The sequence below is a fragment of the Canis lupus genome, chromosome 7, assembly GCF_011100685.1.
Source record: "Canis lupus familiaris isolate Mischka breed German Shepherd chromosome 7, alternate assembly UU_Cfam_GSD_1.0, whole genome shotgun sequence".
NCBI lineage: Eukaryota > Metazoa > Chordata > Mammalia > Carnivora > Canidae > Canis > Canis lupus.
The window spans coordinates 65166772-65186877 of record NC_049228.1 but is presented as its reverse complement, the minus strand read 5'-3'; the positions used below and the strand labels follow the sequence as shown (position 1 = coordinate 65186877).

Sequence of the window (20106 nt, the reverse complement as noted above, 5' to 3'; positions counted from 1 at the left end):
AGTCTCCTGTTGGGCTTCCTGCTTAGTGGGGAGTCTGCTTCTCCCTCCCTCTCTGCCCCTCCCCACCGCTTGTACTCTCTCTCTCTCAAATAAATAAATAATCTTTTTAAAAAAATAGAAAGAAAAATAAGACCTTAGCCTTTCCATGAGGCCACTGTGTGATGGTGTAGGACAAGGACTCATGCCAAAATTTAGCCTGCATTTTCCCCTCTCACGTGTTCTCTTCTCCCTAGAGTACTCTTGGTTCTTTCAGGAATTACAGCTGCACCCCATCCCCCTGCTGTTGGAAATCTGGAAGCCAGTTTCTCCTTAATGTCTCTTGCACTTGACCCTACTTTTCCATTGTCTCTGCCAATCCCAAGTCTTACTGCCTGTTGTAATAGTCCTACATTATTGCCCCCGTGCCTTTGCATGACCCAAAATGTTCCTTCTCACATGTACACTAGAGTCCAAGTTCAAATATCACCTTCTCTGTGGGGCTTCCTTGACCTCTAGGATTTGGCTGTTCCCTGCTGACGCAGACCTCCACCCTGAGATATTAGAGAAGGAACTATGCAGGGATCAGCTGTGTGACCAGAGGCACGTCACCATGCTTAACTTTTCTGAGCCTGTGTCTTTATCCATCAGGCAGGATAAACAGCAGGGCTGTGCTGAGAATTCAATAAACTAGCATGTAGAAATGACTATTTCAGGACTTGCACGTAAAAGGGAACCCACTCTTGTTCCTTTTGCTCTATCTCCCCAATTTTCTCAGCAGGTTGTTAACTCTTTAAGGCCTGGGACTTTGCCTCACTTTGAGTGCCTAGCAGAAAGCATGGCATAGAGCAGCTCAATAAACATATAAATGGAAGAATGAATAAATATCCCTCTTCACTCCTTTAGACTCTCTGTTCAACCCCAAATGCACATTTGCCAAATTAATGCTCTGTCCATTTGGCTCTTGACAGGTTACTTCTTGTTTAAAAATCATCTATGGGGGCGTCTGGGTGGCTCAGTCAGTTAAGCGTCTGTTTTTGGGTCAGGTCTTGATCCTGGTCCTGGGATGGAGCCCAGCAACAGGCTCTCTGCCGGGGTGGGGGTCGTGGGGGTGGGAGGTGCTTGCTTCTCCCTCTCCTTCTTCCTATTGCTTCCCCTGCTTGTGCTCTGTCTCTGTCAAATAAATAAATAAATTTTTAAGAAAATCATCTATGGCTCTCTACTACCTATAGGCTCAAATTCCTTATTTTATCTTATTTATTTATTTTTAAGATTTTATTTTTAGAACACCTGGGTGGCTCAGTGATTGAACATCTGCCTTCAGCTCAGGGTGTGATCCCGGGATCCGGGATTGAGTCCCACATTGGGCTCCTTGCACAGAGCCTACTTCTCCCTCTGCCTGTGTCTCTGCTTCTCTCTGTGTGTGTCTTTCATGAATGAATAAATAAAATCTTAAAGAAAGAAGATTTTATTTTTAAGTAATCTCTATACCCAACTTGGGGCTGAGACTCACAACTCTGAAATCAAGAGTCACATGCTCTGCTCACTGAACCAGCCAGGCGCCCCTCAAATTCCTTATTTTAGATTCAAGGGTTTCATGATGTGGCCCCTATATTCTGTTTTTCAATTTTATATCCCACTATTCACTGCTACAATTCTTTCAATGTAACCGTTCTGGCCAGTGTACTCATTCCCAGTCACATCCAAAAAGTCCTTTCCTTTCTTATCCTTCATTCATTCTCAACCCCCTTACCAAAAGGCATTTCCTTCATCTGCATCCTACTCAACAACAGCAGAGAAAGCTAGATGCCACTTAATATCCATAAAGAAACAGAAAAAAGTCCCCAATAATTCCACCATTTCTTTGGGCACATTTTATTCCAGAATTTATTTCCATGCATTTAAAAATATTTTTAAAAATTGTTAATTGAGAGGCACAGTTCCTATAATGACCACACGCTTATTTATACTTAGATAAACAAAACAAGCAAATAAAAATCACCATAATCCTGCTGGCCAGTGATTTAACTCTGGTCACAATGTAGCCTTTAGATACATATTAGTATTTAAAACAATAATTCCATTCATTGTTTACAAAGTTGAGATACTGTGATCTCTCTAGTTTCTATTCTGCTTTATTTGGTTAGCATTATTTAAAAAAAAAAAAAAAACATTGTTCATGTCATTAAGAAAGCTCAGTAAAGATAATCTTTTCAAAAATAGAGGCACAGTATCCCATTGTTTGAGTAAACCATAATTTACTTAGTGTTTCCAATGTTCACATTTAGGGCTACTTTTTTCAAGTTTCCTTTATGTAAAATAATGCTGCAATGAATATTTTTGTGCATAAATCTTTGACCTTGTTTCTCAATAGCTTCTGAGGATTATTACATTAACTACATTACTGGGAGCCTGGCTGGCTTAGTTGGAAGAGCATGCAATTCTTCATCTCAGGGTCCTGAGATCAAGCCCCACATTGGGTGTGGAGCCTACCTAAAAGAAAAAAAAACAAAAAAAACAAAAAGCAACAACACATTTCTGGAGTGCTTACCACGTACCAAGCATTTACTGTACTGTTAGTGCACTGAATCCTCATAACAATGCTAAAAAGTAGATATTATTCCCATTTCACATATGACAACACTGAAGTACAAATCAGTTACATGCTCTATATACTCAAAGCATAATAGTGGGGGCAAAATATAACCTAGCCAGTATGACCCCAAAGCTCATGCTCTCTATCATGAACCTTTTTTTTTTTTTTTAAGATTTTATTTATTTATTCGTGATAGACATAGGAGAGAGAGGCAGAGACACAGGCAGAGGGAGAAGCAGGCTCCACACAGGGAGCCCGACGCGGGAATCGATCCTGGGACTCCAGGATCACGCCCTGGGCCAAAGGCAGGCACTAAACCACTGAGCCACCCAGGGATCCCCTATCATGAACTTTTTAAAGCTCTTCATACATATTGCTACCGGACTTTTCAGAAAGGTTGTTCCAATCAACACCACCAGCAGTATGAGTGTCTATTACTCTTAATCATCTGTCTTTCTTCCTTCCTTGCTTCCGTGCTCTTTCCTTCTTTCTTTTTCTTTTTGAAAGATTTTATTAATTTATTTGAGAGAAAGAGAGAGTACACGCAGAGGGGAGGACCAGAGGAGAAAGAAGGAGAAGGAGATAATCTCCAGCAGACACCCTGCTGAGTGCAGAGCCCAGACAACAACCGACTTGGGTCTTTATCCCAGGACTTTGAGATCCTGACCTGAGCCAAAACCAAGAGTTAGATGCTAAATGGACTAAGCCACCCAGGTGCACCATTAATCGTCCTTCTTTCGAGGGATTGCCAGGCATTAGCATTTCACCTTCTGTGAGTCCTCTCTTCATGTCATTTGCGCACTTACCAGTCAAGGTTACCATGGATCACCAATCGGCCCAGCTGAACTTCCCAGTGGCAGGCAAAGTGGTGCTGTTTCTCCCAGAATCTGGGCACATCCAACCCAGTCTGATGTGACAATGACCTAAGGAAATGCAAACACTATAAAATAATGCTGTTATGGGGGTTTGGGGGGGACAGAGAGCCCTGTAGGCCTGCCTGTTTATTCAGAGTTTAGAGGAGCCTTCATCCGAGGCCTGTGCTCCCAGGCCGTATGTCTGTTGCATGTTTAGCAGCTGTGATTACAGGAGAAGTGCTTTCTTCTCTGTTCATGAGCTAGCTGTGCATGCATACCAGTATAATTTTTTTCAAAATGGTTTAATTTCAAAGAAAATGAAATGAAGAGTTTGCTATGATTTAAGTATAAAGGTACTACAACAAAGATAATACATTGATTTTTTTTTTCTTTAAAATACTAATACCATAAGAACTGCTCAGTTGGATGAGGGGTGGCATTATGGGCATGAACAATGCCCTGCTGGAAGACTGAGGACATCTTATGGAAGCATCTGAAATGTATTTACCTAACACAGTCTGATGCCAGATTTCTATCATGTCCTCTGCCCACTTGCTCAATAGCATGCCTCTCTGGGGTTCCGTGTAGAAAGACACACACAGCCACCACTCACAATCATCCACTATGTGCTAGACACTTGGGAAATGTTTTACACATGCCCTGGCTCTAACCCGCACATGTAAGGTAGGTAGGACTTGCTTTTGCCTTGAGATGGAGAAGCTGAGGCCCAGGGGTCATGGGGTTAGAGAGAGAGTTGGGATCTACAAATTCAAGCCTGTGTCCTTTGGCTGTGGCCTCCTCCTGTTATGTTTGTGGGATCGGCCACTTCACCCTAGATGGCTCTCTCTTCTCCTTAGCTTCATTTCTGATGGATTCCTGATGGATTCCTGATGGATCAGAGGAATTTGAAGAGTAAAGACATTTGCACTATTGTCTTTGGATATCTACCCTAAAAACATTGTGGATATGAGGAAGGGTTTTACTGAAACACATCTCTCCAGATTCATGAGATACCTAAATCCATCCTTGGCTTGAACTATTGCCCTTAATAAATTAGTAACACAGGCTTATGTGACTATTCATACAGTCTAAGGACGTGCCCCATCACCTATGTTTCTCAGCTTCTCATATAAGTTATAAAAGCCTGGAGGCCCTACATCATCCGAGGCAGGGACTGTAGTAAAATACCATTCTCCCTCTGTCCTCCGCATAGTGTGAGGGGTCTGGAGGCAAAATGCTCCTATGTGGGCCTAGGTGTGGACAGTGGCAGGGTCTGCAGGTACCAACCACGGAGGGAAGGGCAGGACTTCATGCACGACAAGGAGACTTGGAGGATCGCACTATGGCAGGAAGTCGCAGGAATGCATCTTCCCTGGGCATCTCCTGTGTAGGAAGAGGAGGGTGTCTTAAGTGGCTGGTGGTAGGGGCAAAGGCTGAAATAACCTCTGTTTTAGGAGGTATGCTGGGGTTTAGCTGAACCCCATGCCTACACTCTTTCTTTCAAATACTGATGCATTTTCGGTGACAATATGGACGTAGCTTTCTTTGCCATTAGTTTGAGGGCTCCAGGACAGGATCACACTCCGTTCTCCTTGGTATTCACAGAGCCTAACACAGAACCTAGCATGGGATTGGCATTTAGTAAATACTGAGATGAGGACCATGAGTAAGTCACCTTTTATGATCTGCTATATGTGACTCTATGTACTCACTGACTTCAATTCTTCTTTAAATATCTGAGCTTCTAGTCAAGTCGAATTTAGATGTTGCATTTGGTCTCAGATGTCCTGGAGAAATTAAGGAAGGAAATTAAAGTATCTGTGCCAAATTGTAAAGGGAAAACAGTGACACCCCTCGTAACTCACTGCCTGTCTCCCTGACCAAGAGAAGCGAGAGAAACCATCAAAAATCCCCATGGGAAAGGTAATTGCAGGGAGAAGAGCCGGGGTGTTGAGGGCCATGTCTTGGGCATTCTCCACTTTTACTCTTGGCAACGGAACTTTCATTTGACGAAGGGAAGCAGCAGTTTCCCACAGGCACTCTGCCTGTATTTTAGACCTACTAGCCTGGTGTGAGTTCTCGCCGTGCGCAGCAGCCTGGGCTTTTACGGAACATGCAGTAATAGAATCTGATCCAAACTGAAGGTGGCATCTGAAGTTTCTCGTGGTCTTGCCTCTCTGGCAGGACTAGTGAAAACAACAAAAACGTGGAACCTAAGATACTCTGGTCTTTGTTGTGTGTACCTTTTTTTATTTTGCGTTTTTCTAATAATAGCTGCCTACTTAAGATCCTCTGCTAGTTACATAATTTATATGATCACGAACCCCCACAACTCTGCAAGGTAAAATATTATGAAACCTACCTTTACAGATGGAGCAATCCATGCAAAAGGTTTATAATCTTCCCAAGCTGGGGCCCCCAAAGATCACAAGTCTGAAAGAACCTGAGCTGGCAGCAGAGCCCCTTGTTTCCACAGTGTCAGATGGCTTTTGTTCTGAGCGCCATCCACAGTCATCTCTAAGCTAATCTTCAGACCTCTTGTTCTGCAGAATTATTTTTTTTAAAGGGTCAGTGATTATTTGTAGGTTCTTTTTCTAATTGACTCCCATCCATGTCAATCAAAACCGTTGATGCATGCAGAAAAAGTTTTCAGAATGGGTACTGAAAAGGGGCAATATGAAACAGGGTGGGGGTGGGGGGATCCAAAACACAAAAAACCTTGGCAGATCAAGAATTACATTTCAAGTTCCAGTCCTTTTTGCTTGAAATCCAGGGAGGAATTTGCATGCAGAACTTCCTCTCTCTGAGGTGTCCTTTCCCTTTGCTCCTTAGCATCCAGGTCAGTTGAAATTCTGGCTCTTGGGCAGCCCCGGTGGCCCAGCGGTTTAGCGCCCCCTTCAGACCGGGGCGTGATCCTGGGGACCCAGGATCGAGTCCCACATGGGTCTCCCTGCATGGAGCCTGCTTCTCCCTCTGCCTGTGTCTGTCTCTCTTTCTGTGTCTCCCATGAATAAATAAAATCTTAAAAAAAAAAATTATGGCTCTTACCTCAGGCCTCCCCCGCAGGACCTCACTTCAAATAAAAGGGTCCTGCCTCATATTTTGATAACCTTCACAGTATTAGTGGGATTGCTCATTTGAGCACTTAATCAGAGTCTGCCTCCCATTTTTATTTAAATGTGCCCTGAGCTTTGGCTTTGTTTTCCACTATTTTTGCTCTAGGGGGCACAAGGGCAAAGGACTGCGCTTTTTTTTTTTTTTTCCTAGAGCGGTGGTGCTATGTTTCACTGTTCCTCAATAATATTTAATTAGTGATTAAGTAGTTGAAAAATAAGTGAATTTGGAATAAACCCGGGAGTAGGCAGATTGTGCTGGTAGAAATAATAACTGACTTTGTTAGAAAAGATTTTATTTATTTATTTATTTAAGGGGGTGTGGAGAGAGAGAGAGCTCAAGCACATGTATAGCAGGGATGAGGGGCAGAGGGAGAGGGAGATGCACACTCCCCACTAAGCAGGGAGTGGGACTCTGGGGTCCACCCCAGGACCCTGAGATCAAGACCTGAACCGAAGGCAGATGCTTAACCGACTGAATCATCCAAGTGCCCCAACAATTTACATTTTTAAAAGTACTTTAAGGTTTACAAATACGTCTGAATCGGTCTCATTTGTACCTCGGGATAACCTGCAAAGGGAACTGGCTTGGAGAAGTTGCTCTTGAAACTCAGATCCTCTTCCTCCAAAGTTTGTACTGCTTCCATGACAGTTGACTTTGAAGTTCAAATATAAGATTAAATCTGGAGATGGACCTCCCCATAAAACATCCTCACCAGCAGAGGGCGCAGGACCACGTATGGGTCTTTGGATATGACAGGTTTGTGTACTGGCTCAGCTATGAGCTAGATGTCATTGGGCAAATTATTTAATTTTACTGAGCCTCATCCGTAAAACATTGAGAATAACACACCACCGCCCCTCCTTGCAGGGTGCAAAGGGTTGGACGTGGAAATATTCTGTGGCTGGCACACAGTAGGTAAACAATAAACCGTATCTCTCATGATCCCTATATAAGAGAATCGATCACAGGAACAGTGTGGAGGTTAAATAAGATATTGATTCTTATTTGATGCTTTAATAAATATTTGAGATTAGTTTGCATGTTTGACACTTAAAATAGGCAAAGAGTTATATGAGATGGAGAAAGAAATGAAGATGGAAGAAAAAAATGACATTGCTGGCAGGAGTGTGAAGAAGCAAATTGGAACCACCTTTGGATGGGAAGCCTTGAAAACATGATGCTCCATTTGCCCCAGCATCTATTTAACCTAAGAAAATATTAGTGGATGGCAGCAAGATTTAGAAAAAGGAAGTCATCACCACTTTCTTTATAACAGCAAAAATGGAAACAACCTAAATATTTATTATAGGGTACAGGTTTAATAATTATAATCTCTCCATCGAACTGAACATCATGCAGTCATTAAAATGATTCTATAAAAGAAAATTCTAAATGAAAAGATGATCACAACATAACAAGCAAAAATCACAAGACGCGAACAGGATGCTTTGACTTGTTTAAAAATACAGGAGAAGTAAAAAGTTGAAGTTATCTCCACAGCAGATGAGATTGTTAGTGATGGGCAGCCTGGGTGGCTCAGCGGCTTAGCGCCGCCTTCAGCCCAGGGCCTGATCCTGGAGTCCCAGGATTGAGTCCCACAATGGGCTACCTGCATGGAGCCTGCTTCTCCCTCTGCCCCCCTCTCTCTCTCCTCTTTCTCGGTCTCTCATGAATCAAATAAATGAAATCTTTAAAAAAAAAAAAGATTGTTAGTGATGCTTTTTTATTAAAGCTCCTCTTTACCTACCTTATTCTCAAAATGTTGTACAATTAACATTTATCATTTTTGTAATAAAAAACGGGTATTTAACATGAACAGAGTTGGTGTCTTTCATTTAATACTGCCTGCCAGCACAGCCAGGCCAGTGGTCACACAAATTAAATTAATTGTAAGAAAGCCACTTGGAAGTTTCAAGGTAGTTAAACAAAACAACTAAACTCCTAATGAAATTTCACAGAGCTGGTCACCGAGTTTTGACTTAGCTGCTATATAAGGCTGCTATAAATAGATTCCCATTCTCCACTTTTTCAAAAAGGCCTAAAAATGGCATGAAATGCCTAAAAATGCCTAAAAATAAAGAGCCACACGCTATGTTTGTCCTAAGCAAATGTAACCTGAAACTCACCCATATCTCATATACTCCAGGTTGGCTGCACATCTCTGGACAGGGTGTATTTGCTCTACATTACTCAATTTACTTTCCTGAACTTGAAGTGGAGTGGAATTTCAATGTAGTGTTACCCATTAGTTCCAGGGCTAAATTTAAACCTTTAATTAAATTAATCCCTTGATCTTAAACACATTGCTTCTCCCTCTGAAAAGTGTAGAGAGGTGTCTTAGATGTCGCACAGCTTAATAAAGTGCATTTGGTAAGTCATCTCAAACACATAGGGAAACAGGTACTCGTTTTCAGATCGCTCCCGGTGCCCCCCCACCCCCATCCCGCCCCAACATACTCCTCTGCCAACACAGGCATTTGTTGGGGGTTGGGGCCGAGGTCCAGCATTCTCTGCCTCCTCCCAGTCTGCTGCTCTGGAACATCACCGAATCCTTGGGCAGGTACACATCTTAAGATATGGTAGGTGACAAAGGGATGTTTATTTTAAAAAATGACAGAAAGTAGCGGTCCATATCTTCCCCAGTTTATATGGGATAAAAAGAGATCAAAATCCACTAAATATGCAGGGTGACAGGGGGAAAAGGGTGTGAGGCCATCATAGCTTATCTCGGTCTTCACAGTAAAAATTGATGTTGGCCTTTGCTAAGAGATGAAAAGTGACAGCACCATCGAGTGGGGATGTGTAAATCAGCCCGCCCATACGGGAGATGTTCAGATGCGCCTGGGCTCTTATGCACCGAGGTGTGTGTGTGTGTGTGTGTGTGTGTGTGTGTGTGTGCGCGCATTGATCCCCGGGGCTGTACCCTCGGCCCCTCGGCCTGGGAATGAACGAGACACAACCGTAATAGTTCAGCGACCGCTTGGAGGTGGGGCTGTCCACGTAAAGGGCTGTGGATCCCCGCGCCTAACTATTAATAAGGACCTACTTCTCAGCGCCCAGGGGCAGCGCGGGGTCCAGTTAACAAGCTCGTGGGCCAAATCCCAGCGTCCCTCCAAGCACCCACCCTGCGCACCCACAGCTCTCCCGGACCGCATGCTCAAGCCCCGACCCCGGGCTCCGCTCGCACCACCAGCGCCCCCAATTCCCAGGGCGGGCGCGGCGGCAGAACGTGCTCGCCTCCCTCCGCCGGCCCCCGCGCGCCCCTGGAGCCACGCGCTCCCCCGCGCCGCCGCCGGACCCCCGGCCCCGCCACGCGTTCGGCTTTCCCTTCCTCCTCCTCCCGCCGCCTGCCTCCGCGGCCGCCGCCTGCGGCTTTGTTTTCCTCCCAGGTTCCATTCCCCACACGTGATACCGTGTTATTGCAAGGAGCGCTTCGGAGCGCGAGCGCAGGGCGCGCGCACCTATAAATACGGGCTCCCGGGCCGCGCCGCCAGAGCCCGCGAGGCGGCCGCGGAGGCGGGGAGGGCTCGCACCGGGTGGCCGGCCGGCGGCGAGCTAGCGCGCGACTCAGCCGGGAGCCGGCGGCCGGGAGCCGGGGGCCGGGAGCCGGGAGCCGGGACCCAGCCGCGCGCGTGGCCCGGGGCGGCCGCGTCCCCCGCCGCAGCACCGAGGGCCCAGCATGGCCCGCCCGCGGGGGGGCCGGGCCGCCGCGCACGCCGCCCGCGCCCCGCGCCCTGCCCAGCCCGGGTCACCGGCGCTCGCGCTCGCCGCTTAGCACTCGGGCGCCGCTCGCTTCTCCGGGCATCGCGGAAATATCGCCGCAGACGGACACAATGGCGGCGACTGCCGCCACCACGGCCGCCACCGCCGGCACGGCCGCCTGCAGCAGCGCCAGCAGCAGGGGCAGCAGCAGCAGCGCGGGCACCGACGCCGCGGGCACCAGCGGATTGCAGCCGCCGCCGCCGCAGCCCCAGCCCCAGCCGCAGCCCCAGCCCCAGCCCGCGGCTGCCGCGCCGGCCCCGCCGCCGCCCGAGCCCCCCAGGAAGCCGCGCATGGACCCGCGGCGCCGCCAGGCTGCCCTCTCCTTCCTCACCAACATCTCGCTGGACGGCCGGCCGCCGCTGCAGGACGAGGAGTGGGGCGGCGGCGAGGACAGCGGCGCGGCCAAGCCCGGCGCCGGCAGCGCCTGCGGCGCGAGGACTCGGCTCAGCCTGCTCGCCGCCGCCGAGCGGGGCGGCTGCAACGCGCTCACGGCGGCGGGCACGGCGGCGGGCACGGCGGCGGCGGCGGCGGCGGGATGGGGCCCCTGCCCCCCGCAGTCCGCGCCGCTGCCCGCCCTGGCCCCCGGCGGCCACGCTGCGGGGCTCGCGCCCGGGGCGCCCCGGGGCTTCCTGAGCCCCCTGGGCGCGGGCCGGGCGTCGGGGGAGCAGCCCCAGCCGCCCCGGCCGGCGCCTCCCGCCTCCTGCGCCCCGCCGCAGCTGCCCGACGCGCCCGGGAACGCCGGGCAGGAGGAGTTGGAGGAGGACGATGCCTTTTGCAGCGTGCAGGTGCCGGCGGCCGCCTTCCTGGGCTCCGGGACCCCCGGCAGCGGCAGCGGCAGCCGGGGTCGCCTCAACTCGTTCACTCAGGGAATCCTGCCCATCGCCTTCGCCAGGCCGACTTCGCAGAACTACTGCGCCCTGGAGCAGCCGGCCCAGGGGGCCAGCGCCAGCGCCTTGGAGCAGCTGCAGAGGTCCCGGTGAGTTGCAGGACGCGACGCGCACCCCCCCCCCCCCCGCGGCCCTCCGGCGGGCCCTCGGCGGCGGGACACGGGCCGCCCCCGCCTTCCCCGCGCCCTGCGGGATCCGGGGGCTTCGGGCCGGGACCCCGAACCGGGAGGGCGCGCGAAAGAGGCCGAGTCCGCAGGGCGTGTGCGGTCGCAGGTGTGTGCGCGAGTCCCCCTCGCGGGGCGGCGGCGTCACGCTCGGGCTGGAAGGTGCGGGAGTCGGTTCCAAAGCCGCACCCGGACCTCCCATTTGCAAGAGAGAGATCCCGAACTTCCAGAAACCCGGTCGGGATCCGGAGGCGCGCCCTCCCCGCGCCAGGCAAGACTTGGCGGGGCGCAGAGCCCGGCGGAGGGTCCGGCTGGTGGCGGCGCGGCGCGGCGCGTAGGAGCCCGAACTCCTGGAAGACACGCGGTGAACCCCTCCAGAGGGGAGTTCCTGCCTGCGCTCAGAGTTGTCCCGTGTCCCAGGAAAACGTGGGACTTTTCCTCTTGCTTTCCTGAGAACTAGAAAAGCCTTACATTTCCTAGCACCGGGCGGGCCTTCCGAGTTTGGGGACTGGGAATAATTGGGCTTGAAGGTGTTTTTTTTTTTTTTTTTTTTTTTCCCCCATCCAAGATGAATTTGCTAGAGCTCGTTTAAAGCTCGTATTTGCCAGTTTAAGTCATCTGCAGGTTTTAGGCATCTCAGCAAAACTATGAACATTTGCTTATTTTGAAGGAAATAGCTGGAGTTTGTCAACACATGTTCAGAGGACAGTTGGGAATTAGGTCTGTGTAAGGAGCGGGACCGAGTTGGGAAAAGAAGCGAGTGGGGAGCAGTGGAGAAATGCAGGCCTGTTTCCTGGGAGGGAGTATCCTCTCGTTAGTTAATAAGGCCTCCTGTGAAGTCACTTCTAGCCTGGGCTCCACCTTGGCTCAGTTATTTTAACCTCTGGGGGCCTTAATTTCCCCTTCTAAAATGGAAACATTTTGCAGGCTTGGAGGGAGGAGAACATTTTCTGTTACAGCCTCTCTCCTGTACTGCTCTCCCCAAAAGCTCAGGCTTTTTCTGGCCTAAGTAAGAAGGTGGCCTATTGGAAAACTTAACTTCCTCCCCCAACGGACAAATGGGGAAAAACAAGACAGGCTCATCCAGAAATTTGCTCTTGAGTTTCCTTCTTCCACACGGTGAAATCTTGACCCTGCCTGGTGTGTAGCCTCACGGTGTGATTGCTCATGGTTGCAGGGAGGCGCGTGGAATGGAGAGGCAGCGTGGTGATTGCATGGATGAATTAGCGATGCTGGCCACAGGTGACAGTCTGGCCCTGGCATTTCTTGTCAGAGCACGCATCTCCCCGCTAGTGGGCAAGTGCACAAGAGGGGAATCCCTTCTGGGTGATTGGTGCACACTCAGCAGCTTCTGGGCAGTTTGCTGTTACCGCTTGATACCACACACTGGTTCATAATGACTCTGTAGTTCGAGCGTAAGCCCAGCCGGGCCAGGGGGTCATGACAAGAATTGTACTAAACATACATGTTATTCTAAGCCAGTATGCAAGGCTGGCCTGTGTCTCATGGTTAGACAGATGTGTTCCTGCACTAGAAGCAGCTGGAGATCAGATTACCTCACACTTTGTCTCCAAGAATCTCATTTCTGGGGGATATGGAAGATTTTGTGTTGCTTTTTTTTTTTTCAAGATTATATTTTTAAGTAATCTCTACACCCAACATGGGGCTGGAATTTAGAACCCTGAAGTGGAGAGTTGCATGGTCCACCAGCTGAGCCAGCCAGGCGCCCCAGTGTTAGTATTTCTGATCAAAATAATAGCCAGAATTCAATCTCCAGTCTCATAAATATGAACTCCTTGGATGTTGTAGTGATCTCCTCACCCTCCCAGCACACACATTACGATGAGTCAGTCAGTATAAGGTGCTTCCTGACAGTCACATTCGTCCTACTACTTAGGAATTATCCGTATCTGGCAACTTGATAAGAGGCTTCTTTTTTTTTTTTTTTTTTTTTTTTATTACAGCTGTCAACAGAAACAGCATGAAATTTAATGTACAGAGAGGTGGTAAATGGGTAAAACAGGGATTTAAGAAAGGCCTTGAAGAGCCTTGCTTGGCCACAGCTGTTGGAGTGGTCATGAACTTAATCTTCTAGGATGCTTTGTTTCCTACACCATGCTGCTTTTGAGACTTTTGTCAGAAGCGTGCTGCTTTTATGATCACTACAGCCTACTTCCACCTGCCTAGGCTGTGTGATATAGGGTACAAACTCCTTGAATAGGGCCCAGGGCCAATTTACAAGAAAGCCATTGGCTTTTCCTGGTGGTCCTCCTTCAAGAAACCCTGCTAGGGTGGTTCCATATACTACTTCATGGGTGTTCTCTTGGGATGTCCTTTTTAAATCAAATTAAACCTTCCTTGGATGTGTCTCTTACTATTTAAGGAATTCCGTAGAACCTTGCTGCTCAAAAGCGTGGGCTCTGGAACTTGAGCTTCACCAGAGTTCTTAGAAATGCAAACTTCTCAGGCCCCACTCCAGATTACTTGAGTGCAAATCTGCATTTTCACAAGATCCCCAGATGATTCATATACAAATGAAAGTTTGGAAAGCATTGCCATAGTTAACCTGAAATCTGCCTTTTAGAATGAACTTGAGATGTCCTCTATTGGGTGTGTTATGATTATATAAAAATCAGAATTTCTCAGTCTAAAATCGTGAAACACTTTGTGTTCTTTCTGCCTGGACACTTGTAAAAACCAATCATTGCTTGTACTTGCAGACTTTAAAATATGACAGAGGAAAATTTCTGTGCCTAGGCCTGGGGACTATTTCTGTGCTTAGGGCTGGAAATTTGACATACATGTCATTGACTCTGCACAGCCACCCTATGTGTAGATTGTGCCACAGACCCAGTGTTGGCCGAGAGAGGAACCCGAATCTTTGACATCCAAGTCTGGATGGTGATACCTTCCATGTGGAAGGCCCTAGAACAGTTTTGGAGCTGTTGACTGTAAATGTTTGGAATACAGCAGGTCAGTCATTCTAGTGTGATTCTCTATTCTTTAGCCATCCCTCCCCACCCCCCACATATTTAATCTTTGTTTGGGCCCCTACCTTTTGCTCCTGTCTCCGTTGGACCGTCTGGGGAACTGTGTCCTGCGGGCCTGGGCATCTTCCAGCCTGGTGGACAGGGCTCCAACCCTGGGAAGCCAACATGCTGGGGTTTGCTCTCTGGCTAGGTGTCAGAGGTGGGAAGCCAAAAAGATGCCTTCTAGCTTGACATCCCGTTGTGTTCTCTGTTTGGGTGGTGCCAGCTGCATGGGGAAGGTGTTAATAGGTGAAAGGGAGTGTAAATTTATAAGGTGTGTTTTAAGGCTTCCTTTCACTTTAGAAATTTCATCTCTGGCAGCAGTCCTGGGTTGCTCCACCTCCTTGATCTTCTGAATGGCAGACAGCCTCCCAGAAGCACAGAGTCGAGCCTAGGTGAGCCAGCGGTGTGCCACCGGGCCTGACAGAGGACCCTGCACAGTGATCTGGGAATTAATTTAGAAAAACATGAGGGTTTTGCTTCTTCCAGCACCTGTGTTAGCATCGTGCCTTATGGGTGGAGAGTTAGCTCTTACGTGGGAAAGAGGGTGCGTGGTACAAAAGAACTCCCAAGTCTTGGGTTCAAATTCTGAAGTTACTGCGTGATCCTGGGCAAGTAATCAACCTTTCTGGGTCTGATTCCTCTAGAAAGCCTTGGCCTGGTCTTGGGCCCTTTCATGTGTGAATTGGGCTTACATAATTGCTGAGGGCTGACTCCGTGTGGGCGTGTCCCAAATGCTTGATATCCAGGCTTCTCAAATGTAAATATTTTTAGAATCATCTGGGACCTTGAAAAAAAAAATAGGGAAGATTCTGATCCTGCAGGTCTGGGAGAGCCTCAGTTCTGTATTTCTGACAGCTTCGTGGGATGCAAATGAGCACAGATTTTGAAAAGGAAGGCTTTACTGGGTACTGTGATTGTCCCGGTTGGTTGTAAGAGCAAGGAAACCAGGTGTCAGAAATATTAAGTAACATACTCAAGGTCACTCAGACCAGTTGGGGCAGAGCTCAGGCTGCTTTGGATCTTCTAACCGCCCCTCCCTCTCCTTTGCCCCATTGGGGTGAAGGTCCATGTGCTGTAACTGTAGTCCTTGTCTTCACTGAAAAGAAAAACACATGTGGGCTCACCAGGGGATGGACGTTTCCCCTCAACTTTGTCACCTCCCTGCTTTGTGACATGAGGCACATCACCACTCCATGTTCCTGTTGTAAGCCACCTGACCTGTCTGGATTTTAGAAATCCGTACAGGACTTTGGTCTCCTCCGGCAATAAGCAAACCCAGGTTATTAAGCCATCTTTCCAGCAACATGAACTGTAGAGGCCAGAGCTGCAGTCCCAGGCAGGCCAGGCCCTGGTCTGGACGCTTACCCAAGACTCTGCGGAGGCTGTGCCCTGTCGGGGTCTGAGGTCAGTGGCCCGAGGTTCACCCGCTGCCCTCCCTCGTGCACTCACAAAGCCTGTAATGTTGTGGGTGAACTCAGAAGGGGAAATAAATCGGAAGCCTGCTCACCGCTGGCAAATACCCAGAAAGGGCAGCTAGTTCAAGTGTGACCTTTTGCCCTTTGGAAGGGGGCTGGGCAGCGGCAGCATGGCTCTGTCTCATGTCCCTACAGCTGTCCTGGGGAGCTCCGCCTGCATGGACTTTTTCCCATAGGAAGGAGAGCTGTTAGGTGGGGAGAGGGGCCCAGGGCAGGTCGCCTCTAAAGCACCCTGGGAAGGAATGGTGGGTGAGGCCAGGTGAGGTGACCTGTTGAGCATCAGGAATGCCAGTCCGCCCTTGGCAGCTCTGGATTCTGGGTCAGCCCTGGCTGTGCCCAGTAACCCTGGATGGGGTCACTTTACACCTTTAGCCTCAGTTTCCTCATGGACTTAGAGGGCTGGGTTAGATGAGCTGCCGCCCTTCCTGGCCTGGGGCTCTGAGTGGTTCAGCCCTGGGCCTGCCACCGCCGAGGCCGGGGTATAGGTATGTGTTTAGCTCGGGATGTGTAGGTAACCTAACCTTAGAATCGGCTGCAGAAGTGGCATCCACTTTGTCCCACGTGGGCGCCAGTTGGCGGGACGTGTGCTGACGAATGAGGGAATGAGTGGATTCCCCCCAGTGTAAGGGAGAGCTTTACAAACCCCTTCAGCTATACTCCCTCTGGCAGTGAAGGTGTCATAACTGGACTGGTCACTTGAAGAGGCCAGCCAAGCTGGAAGCCACTGCCTCATGAGTTGGTCAGTCTGCAACTGACACCACCCCATTGAGAAAGAGATCTGTACTAATGTCCTCTCTTGCTCAGGGGGGGTCATCAGGTTTGCAAAGCACTTTGTAGACCTTGATTCCAGCCTAACGACATGAAGGGGCAGGAATCCATGGTCACAGAGTGGGCAAAGGGTGACTTTGCAGGTGCTCTTGTCAGGTATGTAGTAGAGGAAAATTCTAGGTTGGATACTTACTGCCTTGTGTCATTTATTCAACAAACATTGAACAGCTCTCACTTATGAGCTGCCAGTGTGCTAATCATGGGAGATAGAGACCTGAAAGGTGGTCCCTGTCTGTTGGGAGACGTAAATAACCTAAGTGGGCCAATGAGCACTTGGTGAGAGCTGAACTTGTTATTCACTAAACGCCCTCTCCCCTGGGACCTGGCTCTGGGCCTTGACACAGTATTTTTATTTACCAAACATGTCCCAGGTGTTCTCCTAAGCGCTTGATGAGGATTAAGCAGGTTGGTGTGTATAACCATCCGCCAGCACTCCTGCCTCACCTCCATTGTGAGGCGGAGGGTCCCTGGAGCCCGGACACGCGGGCCAGGGGGCCAGGTTCAGAGGCAGGCGGCCTGGCCCCGGGGTCTGTGCCTTCACTGTGGCTTGACGCAGACTCATGAGCGCTTGTTCACCTGGGCTCAGCCAAACTGGGCAGGAGGTGTGTGTGCAGAGGGCACTGCTAGCGCCCTGTGGCTTCCTCACTTAGGTTTTTGGCTTTCTGGCCTTTTGGGGGGCTTCTGTGGGTGAGGGCCCAGAGGATGGGCCCGGGTGGACACAGATTCCTGAGACCCCAGCAGCCCAGTCCGGCCCAGAGCTTGCCCTGCCTCCCAAACTCTTCTCAGCCACATCTGGATTTCTCTCACTTCTGTTGCTGTTTTGATGTATCTGCTGCTTTACCAGATGCCTTACGTTGTTTACAGCGTGGAGGGAATAGGAGTGAGCCTGGCACTCCGGCACTGTTTGTGGCCCCAGGGCCCTGATGTGTCCTTTGTGACCATGACCACCAGGCTCCCACCTGCGAGATGGGAATAATACTACCTCCGTCTCGGTGTGTTTCCTTTGTTTGGACCCTCTGTATCTTCTCCCTCTGTATCTCTTTCCCCTAACTCAGGGGTCCCCTGACTGTGGCCCAGGGGCTGTTTATAAATAACATCTTCTGGGAAGCAGCCACACCCATTCATTTTTGTATTGTCTTTGGCTGCCCTGTTGCTACCAGGCAGCACTGAGTCCTTGTGGCAGAGACCACATGGTCCACAAGCCTAAACCATTTATTCTCTGGCTCCTTACAGAAGAAGTGTGCGGACCCCTGGCCCTCGCCCAGCACTCTGGACCTCGGAGGTGTGCATTGGTCCCTTGGCCCCTCCCTGGCCGCCCTCACTGCCCTTGCCTTCTGGAGGCTCCTGGCTTCTGTTTGGACTCACCCACTCCTCGTCCCTAGGCTGCTAGAGGGAACTTTCTGAAACCCATGTCTGACCCTGTCAGGTTTAAATTCCTTGTATTTCATGTGTGGCCACCTTCTGGCAGCCACCACAACCCCCCTGAACCAACCCCACCCCCATGCTGCCTGTCATGTCCATGCTGTGCTGGCTTTCCTCAGGACACCCCAGGCTCTGACTCTTCTCCATGGGAAGAGTCCCCACTCTCCACCCCACCCCCCCAGAGGCCCCTTCATTTCTGACCCATCACCCTGCAGAGCCCTCATGTTTGGCACCAAGGGCATTGTCTCAGAATTGACTTTCTGTCTTCCCTGTGGGTCTGTACCTGCTTGGCTGAACCCCTTTCTGGGTGTTGGTGCCTGGGGGGCGGGGCGGGGGGGGGGGCTTGTTGGTGATGACCTGGAGCTGGCTCTCAGCAAGGTGGAGGAGCTCCCTCTATAGAGCAACCACAGAACCAAACAAAACCCACATTCCCTGATTGTTGGTAAGGCAATTTGATCCCAAGACACTGACAGACCCTCTTAAAATTCTATGGGGCACTTTTTTTTTTTAATAATAAATTTATTTTTTATTGGTGTTCAGTTTGCCAACATACAGAATAACACCCAGTGCTCATCCTGTCAAGTGCCTCTATAGGGCACTTTTATCCTCAAAGCCTCCCCCTTTCCCCAGCAATCCTGGTGACTCCTCCCCCCAACAGCTTTTTTAGGTCTTTTTATTTTAATAGCAGTGGTCACCCCCAACCCTTTATTTGGTAAAACCGCCTCCCCCACCCCCTCCTTTCTCAGTTCTGCAATAAGTAACCTCAGCACGTGAATGTTGTGGGCGTGAGTCAGGTGATGTAAGCTGTACCCCCATCCCACCCACCCCACCCCTGCCCCGGGGGAGGGGAGGGAACAGGCATGGAGTTCTCAGTGCCTTTCAAAATCCTGTGCACTTCGCAGGCATCATTTTGTTTCATTTATGTAGCTATCCTGTGGAATAGGGATGCTGTGTCTTAGAGCTATGGAGGCTGAGGTTTGGAGAGGGTAAAGGAAACTTGCCCAAGGCCTAATTGGGGTCTAGAGTTGGGACTTCGACTCTGGTTTCTCTGGCTCCTAAGCGGGTTTCTGCTATAGACCCAGTGTGTGATAGCTGGCTCCTATACCGTGGTAGGACAACCAACTGGGGGATCTGAGCTGGTCAATACCCTGAATCAGTCCTGCTGGGATTATTTCCACCCTGGGAATCCATCAACTTTACAAGTCAGGGATTTCCCCCACCCCCAAGCTGGTTTACTAGCACGTGTATCAAGGCCACACCACCACACCACACATCGTTTCGTTCCATTCTCCCCCTGGGGGCTGTGCAGAATGTCACCAGCAGAGAAAGTGTTGAAAACCAGAGGTTTTTTTGTTTTTTGTTTTTTTGTTTTTTTTTTTTTAAATAAGAATCTGTTCCTTCATACGATTTTGTGAATTTCCCCAAAGGCCACCCCCCCACCTACTTTCCACCTCAAACACTGGACCCCCCTCAAGTTTCAGCCTACTTGCAATTTAAAAACCAAGCCTTATCACAGACACAGTGGAGCTCAAACAGACCATTTAGCATTACGTGTAGGAGTCACAAAAGTATCAGGCATTCTTCCCTTTTACAAACTTTGTGATGCTGTATTTTTGTTTTTGTTTGGTTTTTAAAAGCTTCCAAGAACACATAACTAATCAGTTTCCTGGGGTTTTTTTCCCCCCTTTTTGTTTGTACTAGCATTTTGGATAATTGCATACTAGTTTATATTTAACAGGGTTATCATTAATGTGGTTTGGAGTTTATTGCTGCACATTTAGTTACAAAGGCAAAAGCTTGTAAAGCAGCACATGCAAATACTGGAAGTTTAGGACTTGGACTATTATGATATGTGTATGTGTGAAAGGGCCTGGTCTTATGCTTGATGATTAAGATCTTATTTATTTATTCATGAGAGACACACAGAGGCAGGGACACTCCCTGTGGGGAGCCTGATGCGAGATTTGATCCCAGGACCCCAGGATCACGACCT

At 49.4% G+C, this 20106-nt stretch overlaps 1 protein-coding gene and 1 long non-coding RNA gene across 4 annotated transcripts in view; one reads left to right on the top strand and one right to left on the bottom strand.

Moving 5' to 3' along the window:
* Positions 1-10729, bottom strand: part of LOC111096796 — a 70201-nt gene extending 59472 nt beyond the window's left edge. For 2 of the 3 annotated variants that reach the window (XR_005362568.1, XR_005362570.1), the window contains exons 1-3: positions 10637-10729; positions 4714-4809; positions 3379-3495 (exon numbers count right to left, since the gene is read on the bottom strand). This is a non-coding gene — a long non-coding RNA (uncharacterized LOC111096796). Of the gene's footprint in view, positions 1-3378; positions 3496-4713; positions 4810-5138; positions 6407-10636 lie in introns of those variants that run through there. The other variant, XR_005362569.1, reaches the window with a different exon arrangement.
* A 111-nt stretch (positions 10730-10840) lies between these two features.
* LOC119872644 (CDK5 and ABL1 enzyme substrate 1-like) overlaps positions 10841-20106 on the top strand; it is a 50768-nt gene continuing 41502 nt past the window's right edge. Inside the window, exons 1-2 of the mRNA XM_038541814.1 lie at positions 10841-10906; positions 11022-11281. Of these exons, the coding sequence (XP_038397742.1) occupies positions 10841-10906; positions 11022-11281 (326 nt within the window). The remainder of the gene's footprint in view (positions 10907-11021; positions 11282-20106) is intronic.